The sequence below is a fragment of the Eumetopias jubatus genome, unplaced genomic scaffold (assembly GCF_037043125.1).
Source record: "Eumetopias jubatus isolate StellerSeaLion01/CBP00866 unplaced genomic scaffold, mEumJub1_p1.0 scaffold_2, whole genome shotgun sequence".
NCBI lineage: Eukaryota > Metazoa > Chordata > Mammalia > Carnivora > Otariidae > Eumetopias > Eumetopias jubatus.
This window is the reverse complement of record NW_028274808.1, coordinates 198,905,235-198,921,440: the sequence shown is the minus strand read 5'-3', so window position 1 is coordinate 198,921,440 and position 16,206 is coordinate 198,905,235. Positions and strand designations below refer to the sequence as shown.

General features: G+C 55.3%; 1 protein-coding gene across 2 annotated transcripts in view; it reads right to left on the bottom strand.

The window, feature by feature from the left end:
- SORCS2 (sortilin related VPS10 domain containing receptor 2) overlaps window positions 1-16,206 on the bottom strand; it is a 461,295-nt gene that overhangs the window by 39,262 nt on the left and 405,827 nt on the right. For both annotated transcript variants that reach the window (XM_088020885.1, XM_088020886.1), the window contains exons 8-10: window positions 15,797-15,886; window positions 8,323-8,502; window positions 3,556-3,702 (exon numbers count right to left, since the gene is read on the bottom strand). In XM_088020885.1, the coding sequence (XP_087877011.1) occupies window positions 3,556-3,702; window positions 8,323-8,502; window positions 15,797-15,886 (417 nt within the window). The remainder of the gene's footprint in view (window positions 1-3,555; window positions 3,703-8,322; window positions 8,503-15,796; window positions 15,887-16,206) is intronic.

Here is a 16,206-nt window from a genome sequence, read left to right as displayed (position 1 = left end):
GGGTCGTAGGGTGGGGGGTCATGGGGGGTGTGGGAGGTCGTGGGGTGGCTGGGCATGGGGTGAGGGGCATGGGGTAGGGATTGTGGGGTGACTGGGTGTGGGGTGGGGTCGTAGGGTGGGGGGTCGTGGAGGGGTGGCTGGGCGTGGGGTAGGGGAGCCCCTGCTGCAGGTGAGCACAGTCACTGAGTCAGTGGAGGAGAGCCCTGCACACCCAGTCCAGTAGCACTTGGATCCAACAGGACAAACCCTCCCCACAAACCCATGGGGTAAGACTTTGCCTGTTGGGGTTTTCTCCTGACTTCTGATGACTGAAAAGCAGATTGGTGAGTGAGTATCTTTGGTGAGACCACTCAGTTCTCTCCCCATCCCCGCCCCGTGATCAGACACTAAGGGGCAGGGAGATTTCTATGACCTCTGTGGGCACGGACATCTCCCAGGTAGGGATACCCCGGCACCCGTGACCTCTGTGGGCAGGGCTGGCTCCCGGGGGTACAAGGGAGCTCTAAGTCAGAAGAAAAAGGAGCCTCACCAGGGATGAGGCAGAGAGGGGAGGTGGCACAGCCCTGCTTTGCTGCCCCTGGTTTCCTGGTGGGCCACGTGGGGGCTGGAGCAGCCTGCACTCCGGGCTGGCCTCCCTGGGCTGCCACCAGGCTTTCCGTGTCCCCTGATGTGCTGTGCATATGGTACCACTGTGTGGGCAGTGAGCCGAGTGTGGCAGAGTGTCCTGCCTCGCAGAACCTGGCCGCCTCCCCCTCCCCGGCTGCTAGGGGCTGTCCCGGCTGCCAGCTATTTGTTTGGGCCAGAGGTGGAACCTCCTCAGGGTTCTGTGCACTCAGTTGTGACCCATAGGATGGTGGTAGGTGAGAGCAGAGCTGGGGTCCCCTTTGGAGCCACGGAGGGCCTACTGACAAGTGTCTTCCCGGGGGTCCTGGAGCTGCTGGGGTGCTCTGCTGGTGTCTGATAGCTCGACACAGGCCTTGGGGTCGCCCTCCAGCCACATGTGGACTGAGCTGATGGAGGGCTGGGTGGGCAGGGTGAGGCAGAACTGGGGGGGTGCTGAGCCCAGGGCACTCAGGCCCCCTGCAGTCAGGGCGAGGGCTGTCAGAGAGGGGCCAGGGCAGGAAGCCCCAAGGGGAGGCTGGTGTCACAGCTGAACATCCTGTCCTAAGAGGGGTGAGCCCGGGTCCCTGCAGGGCTTGAGGGGGTGAGAGGCGGGCCCTGCAGGGGAGGCGCACAACACTCCCAGCACCCCCTTCTTGGCCCCTTCCTGACATAGCCCGGATCTGAGAAGGGCTGCAGAGCGAATGGGTTTTCATTCTGAATTAAGACGTAAACAAATTCAAACCACTTCCAAAGAGGATTTATCCTCCCAAAACAGATCTGATCCTGACACTCATCTACGTCCCAAGTCCCCATTCTCAGAAGGAAATCTGCCCCCGTGGAGAGCCAGAGTTAAGAGAAAAGACCCAGAGTTAGGAGAAAGAAAACACATCACACATGCGTTGGGGTCCCTGCGATGGCTCTTCCACCACGCGGAAGCTAAAGATTGTCCGGAATATGCCCGATTATTGTTATTTCTGGGTGACCCGGTGACAGCTGTACCTTCTCTCCCTGGCTATACATTTCCATATTCTGCAATAAGCGGGAACCCCTTTTTTGAGGAGAAGTGAACCCTCTGTTCGTGCAGAGGACGTGCGGCCAAGTGAAGGATGCAGACTGAGGTGAGTGGGCACCCAGGTGAGTGGCCAGGACTGGACCTCGCTCTCTCTTGCCTGGAGGTCACCGGGCTCTCAGCCGGCTGCTGGGGCCACACTCCACCAGCCTGCTCCCACTTGTGTTATTTTAAAGCGAGGACATGAATCTCACGAACGGTATCTCCTCACTGAGCTGCATAATTTCAGACAAGAATCTCTTCTTAGCAAAAAACTTGCTTTGACAGATTAATAGGGCTTAACTTTGCTGATGATGATACAAAAATGAGCCCTTCACAGCACTCCCGTTCTCTGAAGACTTTGTACAAGTGGCAGGAAATTACTTCTTCCTGCAGGTTGACAGGTGTTACTCCCCCCCTAACCCCGGGGGTCTCAGTGGGAGGGCATCGCACCCAGGCTGGGCACAGGCCCCTGGGTGGGGGGTGAGGGGCAGCCCAGGCCTGGGCTCACCGAGCAAGGGCCATCCCTGCCAGGCTGCGGCTGCTGCCCTAGGGAGGGCTCTTGGGGGTCAGCGTCCCCGAGGAAGAGGGAGGCACAGATTCTTCCTGGATTGTTTCCACACCATGGCCGGTGGGCTGGGGGCCTACCATATTCAGAGGCCCTGCAGAGAGATCCAGGCAGGATCCTGGGAGGGCAGGGTTAGGTGTGTTGATGTATTCCAAACACCCAGAACGGTGCCTCACACATAGTAGCTACCCATATATCTTTGTTGGACGAATATCCCTATAAAACAGACACTGTCCTTCTTTATGTATTGCAGAGGGACAGAGCTATGGATGGGCTCAGGTCATCCCCAGAGCGTGGTCCCTACCTGCAGGGACTTACAGTCGAGGCCAGTGGAAAACAGAGAAGTAAGTATGCCCAGTGGAGGCTTCTCAGTGGAGAGGCTATCTGGGCAAGGTTTTCAGGTGTCAATAGGAGTTTGCCGGACGAAGAGAAAGGAAAATCATTCCAGGCCACAGGACAACATGAGAAGGGGGGCAGTCCAAATGGGAAGGGACGTGCCCTGCCCTGCCTGCTTGCTCTATGCAGCTCTAACTCCGGACCCCACCCCATCCCACTCGGAGCAGGCCCCTGCTAGGGAAGGCCGGGTACTGGTGCTGGTGGTGAGCTCCCCGTGGAGCAAGGAGAGATGGGTCTGCAGGGCGCTGAGCAGCCTGCCTCAAGCCAGGGCCCCTTAGTGCTCCATCTTGTCATCCTCACAGACATGGGCCTGCCTGCCATCCACACCTCCCGGGGGCCAAGCCCCCCAGGGCAGTCAACGTACTGGGGCAGCCTACACTGGTGTTCATGTGAGAGGACCCCAGGGTTAGTGGGACTGGCCTAGAGCTCAGGACATTTGGGCTGTGGCCCAGCCTGGCCACTTACCCAGTCCCCACACCACACACACAGGCAGAGTGCACTTCCCTCCGTGCGGGCCCATGGGTTTAGCAGGTGTAACAGAGGCTTGCCGTGTGCTTGCCTGCTTCTGCTCACCCTCTGGCACCTCAGCCATCGCCATGACAGGGAGCCAGGGCTGGTGCCAGAAGAAGGAGGAGACCCGATACAGGGAGCAGACCCCCTCTGACATCAGCCAACCCCCACATTTGTGATGAGCCCAGCCCAGATCTGGAGACTGTGGGACTGCTGGTGGCAGTTTGTTACGCAGCAACGTTGTGGCCATGCTGACTGATGCACTTTCCCTCTCTGACCTCCAGGTAACCCTTCCGTAAAGCAAGGGGTTTCACGGGAGCCTCTCTGCTGTGCGCAGAGATGTCTGTGGCCCCTGGCTCTCAGATGGTCCTTCTCAGACGTCCCTACCTGAGCCACCCCAGGGAAGGTGCGGGATAGGAGAGGCACTTACCGGCTCACAGTTGGTGGGTTTTCCATTCATGTCCGTGCTCGGCGGCCTCAGGTGAGCCCAGTCGCGGCCCTTGTTGTAGGTTATAAGTGTCACCACCTTCCCGTTGGTTTTTTGGTTCGCCAGGAAGACTCCTTTCACCCCTCGGACCTGGGACAGCAACACAAGAAGTGTCGTAAACACGTACCTGGAGCCCTCTGACGACGGAGTATCCGCCATGAGCCAGCCGCTTGCTCAGCGCTCTGCCCGCAGGGCCATGTTTCACGCTGACAAAGCCCCAGAGCTGAGGCTGACTGAACACTCTGGAGGTGCGTGGGGCTCAGGGAGCAAGGGATCCCCAACTGTGGCCCCCAAAGCCTGGGTGCTTGCATGACACGGAGCTGTCTTCCCAGGCCCAGACACTGGCCATCAGACAGTGAGCAGAGCCCTGGTCGCACCAGGCCTATGTGTCACGGTCACCCTGTCTCCACCCCAGAGCTCCTGATTCAGAGCCCTTGCCTCCCTCCACGGGACCTACAGGGCCTGGGTCATTACTGTGGACTCCCCTTCAGGCTCGCTCAGCTCAGCCCCCCACATGGAAATACCAGGTAGTGAGGACACGGGGTAGGTGCTTACCACAGCCCCGCCTCGGCCAGGGGCTCAGGTTCACCTTGTCCCCTTTCTCAGAGTTTCCCTAGTGCCCGCGCAGTGACCCAAACACAGCCAATAGTCGGCTACTGAGCGGGCCCATAACAAAAGTCAAATATCAGCAAATGCCCGTAGGTCAGCCTCCTGATGCCACAGAGGCGGCCTCTCCCCGCAAGTTCCTTACGAACACACAGGGACCTCGGGGCCACAGCTACCGAGACCCCCCTGCGTGGCCTCCCGTGTGCCTGTGGCTGTGTCTGCCCCTCCGTGGGCAGCATGTCACTACTTCTCAAGGTGAGCCCGAGAAAACGGAGCCTCTGGGAAGACACGGAATTTACCCAAGGTCCCAGGCTGAGGAATCTGCTTATGATGCATGGTTCCCGAGTGCCTTCTCTGTGGCGGGCCATCTACGATCTCCCCCCAAAGCCAGGGGTCGGCCCTCCCCCGCACTCAGCACACAGGCCCGCCACGTGCCCCCCCCCCGCCCCGTGGGGGGAGAGCGCGGGCGATGGAAGGAAAGACGGACAAGTGGAGGGTGGACGCGCCTCTTGCGGCTGCCGTAACAGAGTAACACAGTTATAGTTCTGGAGGTCAGAAGTCCAGTACGCACGTCCCCAGGGTCGCAGGGCTGGCTCGTCCTGGAGGCTTGTCCTGGAGGCTCCTGTCCTGGCCTCTCCCAGCTTCTGGAGGCCCCAGCTCTACCTCCAAAGCCGGTGGGGCGGCGTCTCTCTGGCCTGCGCCCCATGATTACACGTGTCTCTCTGACCCTCCCCGTCTGCCCCCCCTTTCAGGGACCCCCATGATCACAGCGGGCCCCCCAATTGCCCCGTGCCACGCACGTCTGCGCAGGCTGCCACTCTGGGTGGGAAGGGTATCCAGTGCCCGGTCCGCTGACGAAGCTGGGGCTGGTCCCCCCGCGGTGACGGCCCAGGGCGTGGAGGACCACGGCCCCTTCCCCCACACATGGTGACATCGCTCTGCCTCCTGCTCACCTGGGGCCCAGCGCTGGCTCAAGGGGCCTCCCCAACATGCTCAGGGCAGGCTGGATGCGGATTTGCCCGGCGCGGGCTTGCTTCATTCCGCAGTGGCTACTTTCTATCCCGCTGGTCTCCATGAACACCCAGGAGCCAACAGCACGGACGCCTCACGTCTGGGCGCTGACAGATGACAGGTGCGGGCTGCGCCCTCCGCAGGCTCCATCTGAGCCGAGGCGCACCAGCCCACAACCTCAGCGTGCTCACCCACGGGCCCCGATCTTCAGGGCGGTAGTCACTCCCGCGGCTGTGGTAACAAAGCACCACAAACCGGGGGGCCAGCCGAAAATCTCTTCTCTCACAGTCTGGAGGCCGGAAGTCCAAAACGGAGGTGTGGGCGGAGCTGTGCTCACTCCAGAGTCCCCGGGGAGGACCCTCCCTTGTCTCTTCCAGCTTCTGGTGCCTCCAGGGGCCGCAGGCTTGTGTCCGTGGCTCTCCAACCTCGCCCCTGTCTTCACATCCCTGCGTCTCCTCTTCCGACCCCGAAGGACACTTGTCATTGGATCTGGGGCCCAGCTGGACAATCCGGCGTGGTCTCATCGCAAGGTCCTTCACTTAATGACCGCCGCAAAAACCCTTTTTCCAGATAAGGTTATGGTCACAGGTTCCAGGGACGGATATGGCCACATATTTTGGGGGGTCCCCATTCAGGCCACGACAATGGCTGCCTTCCAAACTGTGGCCAGGGCCCTTCATGGGCAGGGGCAAGACTGGGATCCCCTGAACCCCCACTCTTAACCCAAGTTCCAGCACAGAGGCACTCAGAAAAGGGATGCCTTGAGCCCGGGGTGCACCATGCTGAGGTCCTAGCTCAGGGGCACATGAAAGTCCAGGCCTTCTGGGGCAGTATCTGCCTGGGACGACTGCCGGACATGCCATTGGAAGAACAATAACCATGACAATAACTGGCTCGTGTGTGGGACCTCACAAGCCGGATTCTGGGCCAAGTCCTTCCTGTGCATTAGCTCTAATCCCCAGGAACCAGGTAAGAGGTGGAGAGCTCGCTGAGTGCTGACTTGGTACCAGACGCTGGTCTCCATGTTTAAGGAGGACTATGTCCTTGAAACTGTGCAGCAATCCTATGAGGAAAGTAGTACTGCCATCCCCATTTCTCAGTGGGGAAACTGAAGCACAGAGAAGTTAAATAACCTGCCTAAGGTCACACAGTAAACACATACCAGAACTGGGATTTGAACACAGGCAGTGTGGCTCCAGAGTTGCACTTGTAAGCACCACCTGTGACCCCTGTGAGCTGGATTTCAGAGAAGTGATGTCCCCTGTGAGGACATCCAGCAGGGGGGCGGCAGGCGTCACCTTTGCACCTGCCCCTGTGAACCTCCTCTGGTTCCTCATGTCCTCTCACTTCGTGGTCGTTGTCCACAGAGGTTCCCTGGTTCCCCAGCTGGCTAATTTCTGCTCTGCCTTGACTCAGTCTGCACCCCCTCCTCCAGGAAGCACTCCCTGACTCCCACCCTGGGCTGGGCGACCGCCGCTCACTGTGTCCCCTGGGCGCTGGCACACGGGATCGGAGCCACTGTTGGGAGCTGGTCTTCTCACGGAGGCCAGCAGCTCTGGGAGGGCGGGCTGCTTCTCCCGTCCCTAGGGAGGGGCCCGGAGCCTGGTGTGCGGTCCAAGCCCCACAGACACCTGCGCACAGAGGGGCCGTGGAACAGGCCCCTGTGTGCGGCCCCCTCGTTCTGGTCACCCCTCCTGTGCCACTGTCACTTGCTCCCTGTCCCCAGCAGCTGTGTGGTGCAGTAGTCGACACCTTTCAGAGCCGGGTCTGGGATGGGCCCAGTGGCCCCCCTGGAGATTCTGCAGAACAGGGCCCGGGGTGTGGGGCTTCCTCAGGCAGGATGAGGCCACCTCCAGCAAAGGGCAGGGGGCCACCAGCTGTGTTCCTCTGGGTCCTCCAGCGGGGAAGTGAGTGCTGACCAATGGGCTCTCGTTGTAAACAAATGATCTCATCCATTACTTTCTTGGGGAAAATGGTTCCTTGCTGCTCATTAGCAGCTCAGAGGTGAAGGCTGGAGCCCCGGGTCTCTCCGGGAGGCTGCCTCCCACGCTGATGAACCCAGCTGTCTGCCCCAGGCTCTGCTCACACCCACAGATACCCCAGCCCTTACTGCAATTAGGGCACTTGCTGATGTTCCCACGGGCGGGGGCTCCCCGAAGGCAAGGCATGAGGGGAGAGCGTAAAGGTGAAGGACGGAGCGGGGGAGTGCTGGCTAAAAGTCTGGAGCAAAGCCCAGGGCGGACAGGCTTGGGCTGGTTCTGGTTTCTTTGCTTGGTTTCCTGCGTCTGTCCAGGCAGGTTGCTCACCTTCTCTGAGCTTCAGCTCCTGACCTGGAAATGGGCTGAGCAGCCCCTCCCTGACTGTGGCATGGACCGGAACAGAGGAGGGGACCATGAGGAACCCAGTTCAGGCGGGGCCCAGGGTCATGGATTTCCGTGGAATCCAAGTACAGAGTGAGATGGTGCACGGGGGCACCTGGCCTGGGAGTCAGGAGCCCCGGTTCTGAGTCTCCGATCGGGCCCTCGCGTCTGAGGAGAGCAAGTGCGGGCTTCCACAGGAGACAACTGAGGCAGGGAGGAGTGCAGGGGGAGAGGCGGAGAGGCAGGGATGCTCGGAATCGCCGCCTCTGTTCCCTCCGGCCAAACCCCACCATGCCCGCTTTCGTGCCTCGGAACGCGAGCCAGGAACGGCTTTACAGATGGTGGCCTGCGATCGTGTCTACCATGAGGACCGCTAATCTGGGTCCCTGAATCAGCAAAATAGTACTCCCCAAAGAATCTCATCCTTCTCGGTAGTAGCTCTGTATCACAGAGAAATCATACTCCAATATTAAATTTGGAATTTCATCAAAAGGACGAAGTTTTCTCTCTCGCTCTGAAAGCATCTACATAGTACCCTCTCGGCCTGCAAAGCCTCAAATACGTGGTGCTTTCCCGAAACAGTCACAGACCTGAGAGAGAGTGTTAGCGATGAGTGGGGGGCGGGGGGAAAAGGGAGGGGAGAGGAGAGAGCAAAGACAGGGTGAGGCCAGGCCCGACACCCGACGCCGAGCACCGGGGGGCCGCGGCCCCCGATCTCTCCCGGGTGCCCCACCTCGAGGATGTCGATGACCACACTCTCCTCCGCCTGCCGGGAGCTGCGCACGTCCTCCAGCACCAGCACGTAGTGCACGCCGCGAGGGTCCGACTGGTACAGGTTGTAGGTGTCCGTCTGGTACCACTCCTGCACCGCTACGAACACCTGGCTCTCGTCCGTGCTGATGATCTGCAGGTCCTGCGGACAGGCGGGGAGAACGCAGCGTCAGGGGTGGGCTGGAGGCAGGGGTGGGAGACTGAGCCGCGACGGGACGGGGCAGGGCTTGGGCCTGGGGCGGGGGGCTGGTCACGGCTCTCTGGGAGTCAGGCTGACCTAGAGTTTCATCTTGATTCTGCCTCAGCCTTGTGACCCGGGACATGTCCCTTTACCTCTCATTTTCCCACCTCCAACATGGGGATGACCATCTGGCCCTCAGTATGGGCTTGTGGGAGGGATGGCCCGGGCACTGAGCAGGGGCACGCTGAGGCCTCCGCCTCCCAGCCCCACATCAGGCTATCTGCCTGTCTGTGCCTGCATGTGCAGAGGACTTCTTCCTCCATGCACCCCCAGCGGTCACCTCTGGGAGACAGGGGACGGGCCTCCCCTGCACGCCCATCCTGAGGATCAGGTGAGTCATCTGTGGGTTCATTCACTCAGCATGCATTCATTAGGCACCTAATGTGTGCCAGGCACTGTACCAGGCACTAGGACTCAGCAGGGACCACAGGCGGGCTCTGCCCGTGGGAACACACCCTAGGGGAGGGAGGACTGGATTAAGTCACTCGGCAGTCCTCTCGAGACTCGGGGCTTGGTTCCAGATTTTACAATCAGAAGCAGAACAAAACCTAATCACATAAAAACGAAGAAAAAGGAACCCAGGGCCATCCTTGCTCCGTTTTCCTTTTCTCTCCCAGCCAGAGCCCAGTGCTGTGTGGGAGGCCCGTGAACACGCCCATTTCAAAGCCGTAACAAGCTTTTCCTCTCCAGCGTCTATGACTTCCCTTCTATCACCCCGAAACTTTTATTGCCCTGCTAGCAAGACAGCCACCAAGACACAGGCGCTGAGGATGGATGCATGAGGCCGGGTCACGCCAGCCAGCACCTGCAGAGGAGGCGGTCCCCTCCAGCCCTGCCCAGTGCAGGGCTGCTGCACTTTGGGGGGATGCTTCTCCCTATGTCTTCCTACCTGGTAGTAGGGCAGGGGTGGACAGGTGAGCCTGTTTCTCTAATAACACACCGAGTACTCTATGCTGTCCAGGGGGGCGTGGCCTCCTGCAGAGGGAAGGTGGGACGCAGTGCTGATGGCCCCCCCGTCCGCCCTCCCCACCCCGCCCCTGTGTTATACGGCCTTGCAGAAGAGGGACGTGGTGTTGTGAAGCCCTGACCATGCACCTCCCAATCGGGGGGCCCCTGGCAGCTCGAGCTGGGGCCCTTTGTCTATAGACTTAAATCTAACATGCAGAATTGACTGGAACGAAGAAGCTTGTCACCAAGGAAAGACTGTTCAGGTCCAGCTACAAGGAGCCAGCAATGCCATCCCTAGAGAGACCTGATACAAACGTTTAAAAATATGTACCGGGGCCTTTGCCCAAGTGTGATTCATATGTGTTTTCCATGTACAGTTTGCAGCCTGCTCTCTCACATTATATGGGGGCATTCTCCTCTGTCATTAGGATTATGCATAAACACCATTTTTATGGAGTGCATGCTATTCTATTTTGTGGATGTACCATATTTCTTTGAACAATTTCCCCACTGGTGAGCCTTTAGTGTCTCCAACATGACGTGCAAAACAAAACAGGCACCAATGTTCCTAGACATATATCTCTGCCTCTCTGATCCCATCCTGGACATAAACTCTAAGGAAAATTGCTGCATGGAGAGTATGAGCATGTTTAAGGCTCTGCTTACATTGTTCAGTGACAGTCCTAAGAGTTTACATTCATTCCTTCCCCACCAGCATGGCTAGAGGGTGCTCATTTCACTTCCTGCCAACAGTAAGAATGTTTTTTTTTTAAATCTTTGCTGATTAGAGAATGATGATAATAGAGAAGAGATAAATAATACGCAGTGCTGGCTTACATTTGAATTTGTTATTCTATCTCTAAAAACAAAGTTAGAAGCCAGAGACGTTTGCCAACTCCATATTTAAACAAAGGACATGAAACACAATCAGATGCTTGTTTGTATATATATGTGTGTGGTGTGTGTGTGTGTGTGTGTGTGTGTGTGTGTGTGTGTATGGCCTGGAGAGATACGTGGAAGGGAATACCAACGTTGCTGATATTTGTTATCAGGTAGAATTAGGTTTGATTGCTAGTAACAGAAACTTGAGGGAAAAAAAAGTGATTCAAACATGATAACTCTTTCCTCCCACATGTAAAAGATGTCCAGAGGTGGACAGTCTGGTATGGACACTCTACAAAGTCACTAGGAACAGAGGCTCCTTCTGGGTCATCATTCCACTGCCCCACGGCATGGCCCTTGTCCTCATTGTTCAAGAAGATGGTTAGAGCTGCAGTCTTGCTGACTTGCGAGCAGAAGGGAAGAGGGAGACAAAGGCTTGTCTTTAAAGGGGTCTCTGAGAAGCTTCCCATGGCAACTCCACTTCCGTACGTGCCCACCAGATGTTAGAGACGTAACCACCTGTCATTGCAAGGGGAGCTAGGAGATGTGGTCTTGTCCTGGAAGCAATGTATCAGCTAAGGTGCGGGGTTTGTTAAAGCAAAGACGCAGGGAAGAATGGATATTGAGAAGTCTCTACGAGTTTTACAACCGTTACCTCGAGGAACGAGGAGGTAAGACTGTCATGCAAACAAGGAACAGGGAGGCAAGCAGGTGGAAACAGTAATATATGCCTCTAGTGTCCTACTAGTTGTAGCGTCCACACTTTAAAGAAGTGATTTTGGAAAGCGTAAAAACATTTGTAGTAAGCACGATGAGGGAAATTTCCCTGTAGACTTTTATATAAAAGGCACAGAAAAGCCTAAAGAAGCAGCACCTTCATCACATTCCGTGAGCACCGTGCATACAGCAACTCACCACCTTCCAGCCTCCGAGGTTTCCGATGGGAAGTCTACTGGTTACCTCACTGAGGATCCTCGTATGTGACAAGCTGCTTCTCTCTTGCTGCTTTCAAGATTCTTTCTTTGTCTTTCAGTGGTTTGATTACAGTGCATCTTGGTGTGCAACTCATTGTGTTTCACTACTTGGAGTTCATCAGGCTTTTTTAGACATTTATATTCATGTGTTTCATTAATCTGGGAGAGTTTGGGCCATTGCTTCTTTTTTAAAAAAGATTTTATTTATTTATTTAAGAGAGAGGAAGAGAGGGGAAAGGAAGAGGGAAACTCATGTAGATCTGTGCTGGGTGCAGAGCCTGACACAGGGCTGGATCCCACGACCCATGAGATCATGACCGGAGCCAAAATCAAGAGTCATATGCTTAACCAACTGAGCCACTTAGGACACCCCCCAATTGCTTCTTTAAACAATCCCCCTGCCCCCATCTCTCTCTCCTCTCCTTCTGGGATGCCCACAATGCATGTGTTGGTTCACTTGCTGGTATCCCACTGGCCCGTCAGATGGTGCTCACTCTTCTTCAATCCTTTTCGCTTTCTGTCCCTCAGACTCCTTAACATCAATGGTCCCACCTTCCAGTTCTCTGAGCCCTTCTGTCTGCTCAAACCTGCTTTTCAGTCCACCCAGGGAATTTTGCATTTCGATTATTGTTTGTTTTAGCTACAGAATTTATATGGGGTTCTTTTTTATGTTTTCAATCTATGTCTTCATTACTTCTATTTTGGTCATGTGTACCTTGTTCTCTTGACTTGCTTCATGGTTTGCTTTAGCTCTCTGAGCATCTTTAGGACAGTTGTATTAAAGTCTTTGTCTGGTAGGTTCACCATCTGGTCTTTTCAGGGATAGTTTCTGTTGCTTTTCTCCTTTGATTGAATCATATTTTCTTTTTATGCCTTATAATTTGTTGTTGTTGTTGTTGAAAAGTGGACACTGTAATCTAATAATGTGGTAACTCTGGAAATCTGGTTCTCTCCCTTCCCTAGGGTGTGTTGCTTTTTGTTTCTGTACTAGGGATCAGTCTGAGGTAGAAACTCAAGTGAGCCTGAGCTTTTCCCTGGGCATGCATGGTGACTTGTCTAAATTCCAACATACGACTGGTTGCTTTTGAATGTTGTGGTCCCTAAATGTCCAAGGGGGTCGGGGGGTGGAAACAGGCTCTGGTCCTTTAAATCCCTCAGAAGCTGCTTCAGCTGGTGCTGGCTGCAGCAATGGCTGCCCACCAGGATGTCTGTACCTTCATGAGCAGCAATCTACCCCCAGTGCAGACCCCCAGTATTCAGAGAGAAAGGTCCCCATGGCCACCCTGGCTCCTGCAAGTGATTTGCAAGCTGCTCTGGGCCCATGAGCACAGCTGTCTGCTACAAGGCTGGGGCAGAGGGGGCGGTGCTGGGGCTATCATGGGAAGAGCTGAAATTGTGGAAACTAACCTTGATTTACTGTCCAAACCTTCCCCTGGGGGCTGCAAGCCCTTGAATAGACTCCAGAGTTCTAAAACAGGTGATTTAGACTGATTCTGCAGAACCAACTGTTGCCTAAGTGAGAAGATAGGGGGCTGGCACACTCCACCACCATCCATGTCATCGCATCCTCCTTCATTCTTTTTTTTAAAAAAGATTTATTTATTTAAGAGCAAGAGCGAGTGAGAGAGAGAGAGAGCATGCCCATAGGGAGGGGCAGAGGGAGAGAGAATCCCCCAAGCATACTCCCTGCTGAGTGGGGAGCCCAATACAGGGCCCAATCCCACAACCCATGAGACCACAACCCGAGCTGATGCCAAGAGTCAGACCCTCAACCAACTGGGCCACCCAGGCTCCTCTTCCTCCTTCATTCTTATGTTTTATGGGTTTCATTTTATTGTATAAGGGTTATTACAAATAAAGGAATATTTTACTTGAAAGTAAATTTGCATTTACTTTATGTGTATGAATGGTTTCATATAACTGATCGTTATTCGGATTTTTTTCCTCTTGTCTGTTTATAGCTTTGCCAATTTTTTTCTCTGTGAAGGAAGGTGGTATTTTTTAAAAAAATCATTACAAGTAAGTGATTCAAGAAAAGGATGCTGGCAAATATAATAAAACCTCTTTACCTTTTCTAGTTTCCACAGACAGGTGAGTTAAAACAGTAGAATGGTACCAATCATGCCTTTTGAAGTAGAAGGAATGTCCAAAGACTGGATCCAACATGAAATCGGGCAAAGCTCTGTTGACACCCGCCTGCTCTAACGTGGCCAGCGGTGAGGTGGGAGGCGCCAAGCCACACAAATATTTAAATTCACCAAAGAACAACAAAATCTGATTGGGAAATTAACTAGCCAGTTCTATAGTTGTTGGTGGAAAACACTGCAGTCTGGCCACTCCCCTGAACTTGGTGGAGAGGAAGCAGACCTGCTGTGTGGCTGGGCAAAGTGCTCAGCAAGATGATACATGGTCTCCAGGGGTGGGGGGCAGTGCTCCCAAGAGCAGCCCAGCTCGCCCATCGTCCCCAGCTGCCTGTCACTGGGTCCCAGGCTCCGCCCCAGGCGAGCGCCCTTAGGGCCCATACAAATGTATGATCCGAATGTGGGCCTGGTCTTCCCTTGAAACCGATGACATGGGGACTTGCAGGAGTCTCATTCCTGCCACCCACTGATGATGCGAAGGCTGCGTCTTCCATCAGAGCCTCAAGATTCTTTTCAATGACCCCCTTTCTCCCCAGAGATGGGGACGAAGGAAGCTGCAGTGGGCCATACGCAGGGTGCTTTCCGCAAACAGCACCGGTGACTTTGAGAAACACACACCGCCACCTCATCCTTCTGCAGACGAGGACTCTGAGGTCCAGGGAAATGAGGCCAGCACTCGAGGCCACAGAGGTCATGACTTGGGGCCCTCGGCTCCTTGGAACTCCTTCAGAAATGGCCTGGCTGCTTGTCCAGCCGCCCCCGTGCCAGGTGTCCCCCTCCCCAACTCCAGGACACAGGGTACTTCTGATGCTGCGGCCCCCCGGGGTTGGGGGGAAGGAAAAACCCCACAAGCTGAAAGGACCCCTCACCCCCAGGGACACCAATGCATTTGCCCTACATGAACCCATTAGCTTTTCATTTCCTGGCTCAGCCAAACCTGGAGTTAATCTCTGCAACTTCTTCTTCTTCTTCTTTCTTTTCCTTTCCTTTGTAACCCCTTTCCTTTTCTTTTTTTTTTTTAAGGAGAAGTTTTAAAAAGTTTTCTTGAAGTTTTAAAGAAAACCCTCAAGTACTTGCCTCGTTCCTGGTGCAGGAGAGGTGTGCCGCTGCCCGGCGCAGCCCAGCACAGGTGAGGGTGTGAGGGGCTTTACAACAATGCGTGGCCTCCAGCCTTGCAGGGCCCAGAGCAAAGATCTCCTCTCCCCACCCCAACCCACTGCTTTACAGCCAGGCTCTCTCCTGCCCCAGGCCCTTTGCACAAGCCCAGACCTCCACCTGCCCAGCTTTCCCTCAACCTTAAGAATTCAGAGGAAATGTTCCCTCAATGATGCACCCCACCCCCACCCCATCACCCTTGGCCTCTACCTCTCCTTCCCTCACAGGGCAAAGCACAACCTGAGATCATTTCATACATTTGTCTGTCTACTTGGTTTTCCACCTGCTTCCTTGCTGAAAACCCACCAAGAGCAGGAACTGGGGTATCTGATCCAGAGCTGCAGCATCAGATCCTAGCAGGCTTCCTAGCTTATATGTGATGCTCAATAAATATGTGGGGGAGGAAGGGCTGCTCCCATCTGTGCTTCTCAATCACAAGCACATGGGATGGAGTTCTGGGAAGTGGGCCATCCAAGATCCCCTGGAGGGAGATGTGGCATGAGGCTGGTCTCAGACCAGCTTTGGTTCCTTATTAGCTGTGTGACCTCAGACAGGTTACTCAGCCTCTCTGAATGTCCATCACCTCCTTTGGGACCTGGGAACAACATCAGCAGGGAGGGCACTGTGGAGTTTGGTCCTAAGGCAGGGCTAGGGCAGGGTCCGGGCAGCCCCCACGTCCCCCTTCTCTGTCTGCCCAGCAAAGGGGAAGGAAGTAGCATTAACTGAGCACCTACTATGTGTCCGTGGCCATATTAGGCAGTTGGGATGTAGAGGTGAATAAAACAGAAACTGCCCCTCACCTGCGAACTCCAGATGAAAGCAGGAGATGGATACAGGGGTTCACCAGCACCCTGAGTGACAGGGAGGAGGATGAAGGTGCAAGAGGGAAACCAAGGCCTGGACCGGCCTGGAGAGGCCCTCATAAGGGACACTCGTCTTGTCTGAAACATCTCGTGTGTAGGGGTTTGGGGAAGAGGCAGACCGGGCTGAGGGGAGAGGACGGCCGAGGCCCTACGACCGGAGGGAGCCGGGCACGAGTCAGTGTGGGCTCAGGACCTGGCCACAGGGTCAGGTGGGAGGGGAAAGGACTCTTACCTTTGGCAGTGCGTACTTTGGCAGCTTCATCGGGACAAATTCACTGCGACGATAAGAGATGTAGTATTTGGTCCGGTTTGTTGAGGTTGCCTAACGGCGGGGAAAAAACACATTTTTAAGAAGCTAGTTTCCAGTCAAGCCAGGTCCTCACAAATGAAAAACTAGAAATTGTATTTCAGCTGGTGAGAATGCCCTTTTACTTTGCTTAGACCTGCTCTGCCTGAAATGGACAGGCTCCTACTCATCCCTCAAAGCCCCACACCAAACGCCCCTCCCCTCCCATGTCTCTCTGTTAGAACCAACCTCTGTCCCCATGCTCTCTCAGCACCTGTGTCCCTAAATCCATGTTACAGAACAAAGCGGGAAGTTCTCCTCCCCAGAACTTTTCTTAGGGAGAGCACTGGGTGAAG